Below are 12,381 nucleotides of genomic sequence, written 5' to 3' on the forward strand. Positions count from 1 at the left end.
TTCCTAGCTGGTGTTCTGAGATTTAATAATTGTGAATGTTAGTGCTTTTATTTATGTTGTTGGTTTTTTTCAGTTAACAGTTAAAGCTTTACATGTCCGTCCAGAGTCTGGCAGATCCCCACAAGAATGTTGTTTACGTGTTTCACTAATGCCACTTCGCCTCAATATTGACCAGGTTGGTTGTGCCAGTGCAAAAAAACAAATCCTTTTTTCTTTATTGAATGATACCTGGGATTTCTTTTAACCAGATGCTTTTAGCCATTGTACATATTTTACGTTTTACATTTTCTTGGTATGATACCTTTTTTATTTAATCTTTGGATCTCTGTTGTTTCATTTATATCCATGCTAGAACTTGTCTTCTGCTCTAGCTATTACAAAGACTATATGTTTTTAAATAAAAATGAAGAATATCTTTAGGCAAAACTTTTCTCAGTAAGTTTTCCTCCTGGAACTTCTGATAATCTCAAAGGGTTTGGAATCACATCTTTTAAAAATAACTACTTATGCTTGAATGATCCGGTTTTTTGTTTGTTCATGAAGTGACTTCATTGTTTTTAATTGAATAAGATTAATCATTAATCCTGAAGTGGTTCACAACATGTTGGTCAAGGGCACTTGACACTCGAGAAATGCTTCTGTAACCTGAAGGCTTTGTCTTGCTATCAACTGCAGTGACAGGAAAAGCAGAAATTTTTACTTTCTTTAGCAGGGCATTGTGCAAGGTATTTTTGATATATTCAACAAATATTGGGGTTTTTCTAAATCAGTAAGAGCTATATATGTTTGTGCTGGCAAATATGAAGTGCAGTTATTACTCTTTGTTGAGGCATTTCTTCCTTAATTTGTCATCTTCAGAGAGCTACGTGGTGGGGTTTGGGTTTTTTTGGAGCATAATTAGGATTTCCATACCTTTTCTTTCAACACACATTAGAGACCAGGTTTTCATTTCACCCTTAGTAAAACTGAGCTCTGTCTAGTGTGCAATAATTTTGTCTGGAAAAAAGTGGCCTGGAAATACTGCCATCTAGGGAGGAAATATGTTCCTTCTTGGTTATTTTGTACCTTCCTTTATGTTTTGTACCATAAACAAAATTCACCTTTACAACTTCTATGAAATTAACCACAGCTTTTTGGAAGCACAGGGCTGCATGCAGTCATTAGAAATACTTGTTATTACTGCTTAAGCAGTCATTCTTACCAGCTGGAAGTAAAAATGGAAAAGAAAGTCCAATTGTCATCAGTGATAGGATGAATAAGGCACCAGTGTGACGCATCTGTCTGAAAAGAAAGCTGGGATGTCATTGCTTTATGATATTATTAAGACATTAATACCATAGATATTAATGACTTTTAATGAAGCAGTGATGAGCCCTGATTTGTAATGATTTGATTAACTTTGACAGTACTAGAGAAGAATATAAACTATATTTAAATACCTTCTACTGCAAATCAGAGTAAAGTTCGTAGCCTTTAAAACACCTGGGTTCTGGAACAGTCTCCAAAATGAGAGTAGAAATTATGAAAATAACCCTGAATTTTTTAAGACAGAGCTAGATAGATAATTAAATTCTGTTATATGGAGCAGGGTGCAGTGGCTAAGAGGGTCTTCCTGGTTTCTGTCCTAAATTTCTATGTGGTTTGTGCATATGTTAAAGGATCAAAAAGGAAAAAAAAAAGTTTTGTTTCATATCAGTGTAGAAATAGATCTGGAATAGTATATAATGTTTTTAGAGAATTATGTCTTTATATTTATTTTAACCTGATTGTATTTTACTTTTTGCCATTAGGATGCCTTGTTTTTCCTGAAGGACTTTTTCACTAGCCTTTCTACAGAAGTAGAACTCCTAGTTACTCCAGATCCTGAAGGTATATTCCTAAAAAAAAATCTAACATAAAAGCGCTGCTTCTTTCTCCTTTAATTTGTGTACATGTCTACAAATTCACATGTGAATCTTGTGTGTATAAAAACTTGTGTTGGGGTTTGAGCACTAACATTAATGACTGATTTTTTAGAACTCAAAAGTCTTTGGTATTTAAGCTTTTTATTTTAGAAATATGACCAAAGAACTTCAACACCTGGAATCTCAATTCTATGAAATGTTTAACCAAAATTGGAGCATATTTAATAAGAGCTTCTGGAAAAACTGAGGACTGTGTATATGCTATTGGGATATTATTATTAGATCAAACTAATACATTGTCCTGCTTATTTATAAAATTGAATTCTATGTTAGACAACTTCAAGCTATTAGACAAATATAATACTTTATGCAAGGGGTCTATAATATCTATATGTAATAATGTCTATATGCAGTTGAAGTGATGCTTCTTATCAATTGCATTATCTGAAGCAAAAGCCGTATATATTGAAAAGCACATTTCCACTATTAACTATAATAAATACAATCTATCTGTAATAATTGTGAAAAATATGTGTCACTTTACTGTGTGTAACTTCTTTTCTTAGTTAAAAAGTCTCCTGGTGCTGAAGTTACATGTAGTTTGCCCAGGCATGTCAGCAGCCTTAAGGAACCAAGTCCAGTCATTTCTTTTGCATCACACAAACAAGCAAATGAAAATGGCAGCATTGATTCCATGGATGTGGTTAATGGAGATGATGATCATTTCTCACAAGAAACGACATCATACAGTGATCAGCCAGTATTTTTCAGGTAAACTTTTGTTACAAAATGTTTTAAGAAAGTGTGGTGATGAACTATTCAGACCTTCAGGCAAGGTGCATTTTTGTTTGTTTATTGGTTGCTTGTAGAAAGCAAATATATTTGTTTATATCACTGGAAGGTCACCTGTGATTTTTATTAACTTTTGCACACTACTGTGCACAAGGAAGTAAAAATTAAATCTCTGCCCCATAGAGAACCAGTAATGAGATGTTTTACAAATGCATAAAAAGAGCAGTGTACTCTCATGTCTAACTATAAATTATCTAGTATAATCAAAGATGAGAGTACATAAAGGAAGAGGATATAAGGATATAATGGAAGAGGTATGAAATTAAGAGATCATGAGAGAAACTCTAAAGTAGTCACTTCACTGGGAAGTGACTATTAAAATTGTAGTTTGTTATACAGAAGTTTTTTCATGTGCTTTTGGATCTTAAGTGCCTCTAACAACAGATGTGTGCTGTGGTAAGCAGTGCAGAGTTGTAATAGCAACTTGTAATAGCATAGCTGTGGTTCTATTTCACCACATACATTACCAACAGAATTTTTTATCAAGTTCCACTTGCAGGACTAAATTTTGCCCACAAAATCATCATTTTGTGGGTGTTTGCTTGTTTTTCTTTTTTTAACATAGTCACTTGCAGGATTAGTAGCATATTTGCAGGACTCTTAGATTTATTACAAATGCTAGCCTGAAATAGATGTAAATAAACGAAGAAAAGCTGAATTTGCCATTGTATTTTGTACATTTATTCTGAAGTACTAACTCAGTAACAGAAGGATTTATGGCTTACAGAAAAGGGTGATATCCTGTTCCAGGAGAATGGGAAACCATGAGTTTCATTTCAGAAGGATAACTTCATTTCCTTTTCATGTTTCTCACTATAATATTTCCTTTGTATGTCCCAGAGAATTTCGCTTTACATCAGAAGTTCCAATACGGCTTGATTACCATGGCAAGCATGTCTCAATGGATCAGGTTTGTGTATAATGCTGATGCTATAGAACAAAAACTTGATGTTGTTTGTTTTGCTTTCCCCTCCCTGCCCCCCATGAATGGGGGTATATTTTTATGCTTACTACTCATAAATGATGCGATCATGGCAAATATAAAACACATTTCCCCCCCCCTTAGTTTTAATAAAGCTTAACATTGTTTCACTCTTAATTGCAAAACTAGGAGTGGATCTCCCAGTATGATTAATCCAGGATAGAACTTGAATGTCACATTTATGAGCTCCATGATTGGCTTGAAATCATAGTGTATAGCTGCAGTGCCCCTCAAAGTATGATACCACTGTCTGATGCCAGAATTGGTGCATTTTATTTTATTTTATTTTTTCTTCATTGATGCCAGAACAAAATACTATTGTTTTTTCTCCTTGTTTCCTTTCCTTACAATCTAGTAACATATGGGTCTCAGTGGCAATGGCAGAATCTATTACAGAAGAAAAAAATGCCCATGGTTCTTGTTAAAATAATGCATTCTTTATCACACTGAGTTTAGAAGCCGACATCAAAAAAACCTATTTGCACAACAAGACTTGTACTTTTTCATGGCAAATCAGTAAGAAAATATGGAAAGCAGCAACTTCTTGAATTTGCCCAGATATCAGAAATGAAACATGAAATATGGTAGCTTCAGAATGCCTGGAACACATTAAAGCCAGAACTATGTTTGCATAATTTATTATAGCTTATTATTTCTGAAGAAGCCCTCTTGTATCCAGGTGTTTTTCTTAGAGTAGCAGGTTAAGCCAGGTTTCCTTTTTTGTAAGTTTCCATGTAACATGATTCATAGCACTGTATTGAGTTGCATTTGGGAGATTGGGAGAGAATGTTTAGACAGAATATTTGTAAGTGAGAGTTGAGATAACGAAATTATCTCTCACAGGTTGTATGGGTTAAGTAAATGTATGTGATAACAAAATATTACACTTACAGGGAACATTAGCTGGGATTCTTATTGGGCTTGCTCAGTTGAACTGCTCAGAATTAAAGCTGAAGAGGCTTTGTTATAGACACGGGTAAGTTTCTCAAAATGTAGATTAACACTGCTATTACAAATTTGCAAATGCAAAGCAAATTTTATCTTAAGATGCCCTTCTAAAATCCAGAATGCTTTTTGACTTTACAAATATTTATTGATTATAGATTTTTTTCAAATATATGTAATTCAAGAACTTCTAATTCAGAACAGAATTTAATATATCTGCTATTTTTGATGATAAACTCTTCATTTTAGTTTTGTGTTCACTTCCTATGGAACTGGATGCGATTATACATATAGTTTGTGTTGTTTGTGTGTATATATACATATATAATCACTGGATGTGATTATATAGTGTTTTGTTTTATGAAGCATATGCAATTGAAATACTTGGCTTAGCCAAAAGCAACAGAAGACATTTTGAAGAAGCTTTTCTTTTGTTTAAATAATATTTTCACATCAGTGAATAATGAATGCATTTATCTTATTAGGAATTGTTTGTTTAAAAAAATTAATAATTGTATTTACTTTAGTTTATTAGGTGTGGATAAATTGTTCTCCTATGCCATCAGTGAATGGCTTAATGATATAAAGAAAAACCAGCTACCAGGAATTTTGGGAGGAGTAGGGCCTATGCATTCACTTGTGCAGTTAGGTAAGTTAATTCTTAATTCTGTTCAGCTACATATGAATGTGTTTCTTTCTTTAAAAAGCAAACAACACCTCTCCCCTCTTGAAAAACCAACACAAACCATGTTGGCCCCTGTTTTCATTTCCTTTCAAGGCATCCTGCATATCTAAGAGGACTGTCTTTGTTGTTGTCTTCATTTTCAGTGCAAGGTCTGAAAGACCTGGTGTGGTTGCCAATAGAGCAGTACCGCAAGGACGGTCGTATTGTCAGAGGCTTTCAAAGAGGAGCAGCTTCTTTTGGTACTTCCACTGCAATGGCAGCTCTGGAGCTAACAAACAGAATGGTTCAGACTATACAGGTAGAGTGTATTACTCCTGAAGTTAGATGCAAAATGAAAGGTGTGGCTAGAAGGTGCTCTGTATTAAGCTAATGTCTTAATGCTATAGATTTAAGGTAGGGAGCATCTATTGAAAAAGAAAAGGCAGCTGTATAAATAGGAGAGCAGAGGCTGGGCAAAGTTTGCAGCAGTCTGTGAGGTGAGAACTATGGCATCAAATGCAATAGTTAGAAAATTGTTTTAAAATACTGCTGAACACCCAAGCTGCTGCTTGTTTCGTAATGTCTTTAATGCATTACAATGTACAGTTTAACATGAAAATGTTAAGCTTCACTGAAAAAATCACTGATGCTGAGAAAGATGATTTCTTCATGCATGTGTGTTATCCAGTAGTAGATTCTTACCTTTTTATGAAATGTCAACTTCTCTGTGCTTATTTTTAAAAAAAAACAAGCCCAAAACCAGCCAAAAAGAAAAAAACAAACAAACAAACAAACAAAAAAAACAAAAACAAACAAAAAAACCAAAAAAAAGAACCAAACCAATACTATTTCTGTAGATCTACACAAAGTCTATAAAGCTTCCTGGATTTAACAGTAAGGGAATCTTGGATTAAAGTGTTAATAAATATATGTTTCTTAATATAAAAAATGTGAAAATACACTTTTACTACCTAATCTTGCAAAAATAATATATGTGCCTTAGTTTGAACATATATAGGCAGAAAACCAGTGCTATTAATCACAAGTGGGATTATATGTGTGTTTGTAAGAAATACCATTGCTCAAATGTTCAGTTTCTATCTTGAGCATTTTATGCAGTTTAGAGGATGCCTTTGAAGAGACAACAATGAGGAGGGGAGAAAACCCCACCCAAACCTACAACATCCATTCTTTCATTATGGAATTAATGTATAGTTAGAGCTGCACATTCCAGAAGTACTTGTGCAAAACTGTAATCTGATGCAAATGAATATTATTTGTGGAATAAGAATTCTTTTATTTCAATGACATCACCCTATTAGTAGTTAAATTTGTGATCAGGTGCTATAACACTTACATGTTTTACATTTGTTCCTGATGTGCAGGCAGCTGCAGAAACTGCTTATGACATGGTATCACCAGGGCCTACCTTCATTGAAGCAAAAAAGATCAAACGGTTCCCTCGCCATCGCCTGGCTCCTCAGCCGGTTGACCTGCGGGAGGGTGTAGCCAAGGCATACAGTGTTGTGAAAGAGGTGAGTGCAGAAGCAATTGTTGGGAACCAAAGTTAAGAATCATTTCCTAAAATCGCATTATAAAATAATAGATGTTCATTTAGGCTGACCAAATGGAGAAGGAGATTTCGTCTTTGAACAAGACTGTCTTCCTTGATCAATTATCTTAAACCAACAGAAATCTTGAATGGAAAAAGGAAAAAAACCGAAGATGTCAGGCAGATGAATGTGAATAGGACTTGAGTGCTCTGCGGTTGGGATGGTTTACAATTATTCTGAGCCATGTAAACTTGATTTCCTCTGCTGTGTCATCCAACCTTCCCTTCACTTTCTGCTCAACCGCCTTTGCAGTTGCTATAAATTCTGAGGGAGGTAGAGTTTAAGCATAATGCAAGATTGTAAAAAAGTGAAACCTTTTTCTACTATGACAATGTATTATAAATTAGATTGCTGACCTGTTTTTATTATATTACATATTATACTTTGTTAGTTGCACCTTATGTAGTGTCTATGAAGTAAGGTGTCAGCTGAGTTTACAGAGAATTTTGTCATTTTTTCAGTAGTTCACAGTACCCCAAAGCTTCTTCCCTTATGGGCAAGATGTGCCACCATATGAAATGAAATATTTACATCTCTAAGTCCATATGAGTGTTATTTTAAGCCTCATTAGAAGAACTAAATCATATTTATATATCAGTATTGTTTTACTACAGTTATAACACCAAGAAGAAAATTGCTGAGCAGTTTAAAATTTCCCTCAAAACTAGGTTGCTTTTTCTTTTTTAGTGTAATTGATTTCCTTTATTTTCTTAAAGGGGATTACAGACACAGCCCAAACCATCTATGAGACTGCTGCTCGTGAGCATGAGAACAGAGGAGTCACTGGAGCAGTGGGAGGAGTCCTCCGCCAAATCCCACCAACTGTGGTGAAACCTTTCATTGTTGCAACAGAGGCGACCTCAAATGTTCTGGGTGGAATGAGAAACCAGATCAGGCCAGATGTGCGTCAAGAAGAATCTCAGAAGTGGCGCCTTGGGGAGGATTGAGATTGTAAATCGGGCTCAGCAGGCAGGTAGCAAGGCTGGAAATGCAGAAGAATGTCCTGTTGGCAGCTTTAGATGGAGCTCACTTTGTTTTGTCATGCTCATCTCAGGAACAAATGAGGTTTTCCAACTGTTTCTAGCAAAACATCCAACCAAAAATATTTATGAAGTGAAAGGCAAATTGGTACGTGCTCATACTGTATGTTACCAATACATTTGGTAGATAGTGCCAAACATGGCATGCGCTGCCAACTCAGAGACATGTTTGCTCTGTTCCATTTACCATATTTTTCTTGGTAGATTTGACATCTGAAGCAGTAGCCTGTATGGTGAAGCTAAGTGGATTTTAAAGAGGTTTTCTGAGCATAGGTCAAAGAACTGCCTTCTATAAAGGGCTCTGCAGATGCTCCTCACTGACTAAAGGATAAAAGCTTTCATTGTGGACATGAGACATGAGGCTGTCTAATATGGAAGCAGATAAGATAATACTGTTTAATGGTCATAAACATCGCTTTTAGCGTGGCACTTACAGCAAGGACAAGCTTGATAACCATTCAGAGTTTATATTCAATGTCAATACACCTACAAACAGAATTTGTTCCTAAATATTAAATACCTACTTTTGTGGGTTTTTGAAGAACCTGAATGTTGCAGAAATGTTCTGTTGTGTTGCACTTTAAAGGATATGGCCTGTATATTGTGCTTTTTTTATAGTGTGAATAAAATGTAATGTGCATTATCCTTTACGTGGTTTAGAAGCTTACACAAATTATTGAAAAGAGCATCATTTGATGATGATCCTACAGAAAAGTGTCTTAAATGTATTTAAACTCATTATATGTAAAACCTTTTTTTGTCTACTGTTACACTAATTACAATGCTAAAAATACCTACTCTGCAGGAAAACAGTTGATTCTAATTGTCACCAACAGTTCTTTGTAAGAATGAAAAATCATAAGTAAAAACAAATTATAATGTCATAGTTACAAGGCTATACAGGCTTTATTTTAGTAATTTGCTTTTATTTAAAGTTCATACTGTTGCAAAGTTGCTGCTCTCACGAGATATTCTTAATTTAGATTGTGTCATCAGTTATTTGATAGTGAGTATTAGGAGTCCTTTAATTGAAACTGGGAATGGGTGAGAGGTTTTTAAAAAAGGACAGCAAAACTTCAAAAATCCAAGTTGGTACTGACATTATTTACCATTTAGTAGGTGACATGCATCTCTATAGAGCTTTACTAAGCACCTGACATTGCACCATTTTGGGGCAGTTGAAAGTTTTGGTGATAGATGTGCAATAATGAACTTTTTTTTGTCTTGTATTAGCAAAAACTGGAGAATAAAAGATCCTTTTGAATGGAAAAGTATTCATTTTGAATTTCAGTAGATTAAACTTTAAATGACTAGCCAGTTTGTAAGTTTGTCATAGTTCTGTGCTAGTCGTAAGTGGAAATCCTGCCCATATGCTATGTGTAAAATCCCCACTGAAAGGGGTACCTCAGATGCTATTGATCAGACTTCAGTCTCAAAGGGTGATGAGGAAGTATTTTCACTTTTTTCAATTAACCTGCCTCTAGCAGAAAGTTTGCTGATGGGCCTTAAGGGACAAGCAGGAGTATATGAAGGAAAAAAAAAAATTGCTGCTTGTTCACACTGATACTATACTAGGTATTCCTGAACACCAAAGAATCTGTCTGGACAGTAAATGATTTGAAAATGTCCCCTCTGTTGGGAAGACTTCTGCAGTCTGCTCTATTTTTCATAAAACAAAGCTCCAGGTAAAAAGAAATTCCTGCATAGGGTGACAGGTGATATTATAAAGTCGTGTTTCAATTCACTGGAATCATTGGAGTTGTGGTACACTTTGAAGACCTGGTTATTTCAACTAAATGACTTGCTGCAAGCAGGAGGAGATGCTTTTGAGAGGAAAAATACCTGCAGATTTAATAACCTAAAATATTTTGATGTAAAAATATTTGCTGTAGTGCATACTTCTGTTCAGTAATTAGAGAGCTCTGCTTTAGTGAGAGCTCAAAGCACGAGCATTTTGCACAGGAATGAGTTCCATGTTTGCAATGTGGCACCTCCTGAATGCCTTCTCAAGAAGTGGTGGTGAATCAATGCAAGTAAGTGGCAATGCACCTTTTTCATTGGGAATTAGTATACTAGTAATTAGCTACTACTAGTAAATAGCTAATCCACTTCATCCACTTAATTAAAATACACTGCAGTAGCATAAATCTACATATTTTCTGCCTTTCAGACACTGCTGAAAAGAAGTGGCATTTCAGTGTTCTTTTCTTTTTCAATTCTATCAAGATCTAATTGTATTGTGAGGTAATTAGAATATATTTTTTTATGAGGGCATGATGTCAAGGTAAAACATTTTTATAGGGTGTCTCTCATTGTCAACAATACCGATTGTACAAATTTATTAAACTTCACTTTTCACTATGTAAACCCTCTCATTTGCTGCTTGCACTTTATTGAGGCTTTTCAGTGAAATTGATTCTAAATTTTTTTTTTCAACATTTATTTTGGAAATGGTTTTCCAATTTTTGGGTGTATGTTCTGCATTGTTGCAGTGTTTGAAATGTTTAAAAAAACTAAAAAAAAAAATCACAAAACTTATCAAACTAGTCTTTATATTAAGACTAGTTTGCAGAATGTGTCTTGTAGGGCTCAGCTTGTGTTTTAAATCAAAAAGTATTATGTATGAGAAGGGATTCATCAAATGCTCTGCTCAATACTGTAAGAGTTTTCAAGCACTTAAAAAAATACACAAAATGAGATTTGACTCTGGACATATTCCCTGGAAATGGAAGCTTATGGATAACATTACTGTACTTTCCATTAGCACAAGGAGATTGTAAAGAATATTCTTGTACTTGAATTTTCCTCTGAAATCAGTTGCTATACATATGGGCAGTTTTCATATTTGTAGAGGCTTTAAACTGGCATAGACAATGTTCTAATTCTCTCCAAACACTCTAACACTACTACTGCTATTCCTGTTACTTAGCTCAGCACCATCCTAATAGAACTGTCATCCTGGGTTTTATTAAATATCCAGGTGTTTCAAATATTACATGGCCTAGAAGTACCTGAAAAACAGACAGCCATTTTTGTAAAACAAACAAACCGTTCTTGCTAAGAATCTTAGCAGTGACTGAGAGCAGCAGATCATCACATCGATGCAAAGGCAGCTTCCGCTTTCTTTCCACTATCTCTTCCAAATCCTGCAGGTTTTTAACAGTGCAGTGTACCCTGTGTGTACTTGCCTAATGAACAGCATTGTCAGTGACTCACTGGATAATCCCCCATGAGTTCATCTGTGCTTAAGGCACGTGTCTGCTTCTATTTGCTCACTAAGTGGTTGATTGTGAACATCCATTGCTTGCTTTCATTTACTGTTCCTTAATTGAGTTGCCAAGAAAGGTTTCTTAATAAACCAAAAAGCTATTCAATGGTTATGAACAAGACACTCTTACCAAACATGAAAACCTACACCTGCAAGTGTGATACTGATTTTCCTTTGAACATTGAAATGTATGCATTTTGTAAAACAATGAAATCCAAGAATTTGTTTAGAGTAGATAAATACATCCAAATCTTTTAAGTACCCTAAATGCCCCTGCAGGATAAGTCAGAAAATGTGTGGGTATGTATGTCAGTTTAGATCCTGGTGTGCACAGTTCTTCAGTCTCCAAGCCTCATGATTTACGCTTCTGACAACTGTTTTAAGTTGCTCTACATGCTGAATCTTGTTTACAATTAAATATTAGATACTTACAAGTCAAATACATAAATACAAATCATACATTTGTACTGGATTTCTTAACTGTAAGGTAGCTCAGACAGAAACACAGCAATTTGTGTATATGTTTGTGTATATTTTTTACATTTTTGCACTTATGGTAGTTTTGTGGTATTGTTTGTATATAGTTTGCTAGTGTAAAGAATATAATCTCATGAAGTAGAAACCACTGTTGAAGGGAATTGACTATTTCAACTTGAGTTATTTTGCTTAAAGTTCTTGTCCCCTCAGTATGTCATTGAGAATTATTTTTAACCATAATTTGTATGGCACCAAAAGTATATATTTTTGGCATATTAAAATGCTGAAAGGCCTGAGTGCAAATAGGTTGTCTGTTAAATACATTTAATGGGAAATCCCCCCCCCCAAATTTGTAACAATGCAAAAATAAATATCTTAATTTGTTCCTTGAGTTGGTTTTCTCTACCTGTGAATATAACTGACACAGAAAACAGTTTCTCAAAGTACCAGAATTAACTGTTAAAGCTAAGAGTTGTATCTAAAAAAAAGTTTCACTGACTCAAAAAGAGAAAGTTCTAAAATTACACAGAGGGCAAAAGATGGGAAATTAATTAAGCTGACTCATATAACTTGAAACCACTTCTGTTGTACATCAACAAAGATCTCTTTACCTGAATGATCAGATTTTTTTCCCCC

General features: G+C 34.7%; 1 protein-coding gene across 4 annotated transcripts in view; it reads left to right on the top strand.

Annotated features, from left to right (window-relative positions):
• The window catches only part of ATG2B (autophagy related 2B), a 45,487-nt gene extending 33,351 nt beyond the window's left edge, over positions 1–12,136 (top strand). For all 4 annotated transcript variants that reach the window (XM_053944971.1, XM_053944972.1, XM_053944973.1 and 1 more), the window contains 9 exons: positions 74–175; positions 1,791–1,869; positions 2,471–2,675; positions 3,597–3,666; positions 4,632–4,714; positions 5,211–5,332; positions 5,512–5,666; positions 6,733–6,882; positions 7,677–12,136. In XM_053944971.1, coding sequence (XP_053800946.1) covers positions 74–175; positions 1,791–1,869; positions 2,471–2,675; positions 3,597–3,666; positions 4,632–4,714; positions 5,211–5,332; positions 5,512–5,666; positions 6,733–6,882; positions 7,677–7,907 — 1,197 coding nt within the window. In that variant the 3' untranslated portion in view covers positions 7,908–12,136. The remainder of the gene's footprint in view (positions 1–73; positions 176–1,790; positions 1,870–2,470; positions 2,676–3,596; positions 3,667–4,631; positions 4,715–5,210; positions 5,333–5,511; positions 5,667–6,732; positions 6,883–7,676) is intronic.
• The last annotated feature ends 245 nt before the right edge of the window (positions 12,137–12,381 follow it).

This window comes from Vidua chalybeata, chromosome 6 (assembly GCF_026979565.1).
Source record: "Vidua chalybeata isolate OUT-0048 chromosome 6, bVidCha1 merged haplotype, whole genome shotgun sequence".
NCBI lineage: Eukaryota > Metazoa > Chordata > Aves > Passeriformes > Viduidae > Vidua > Vidua chalybeata.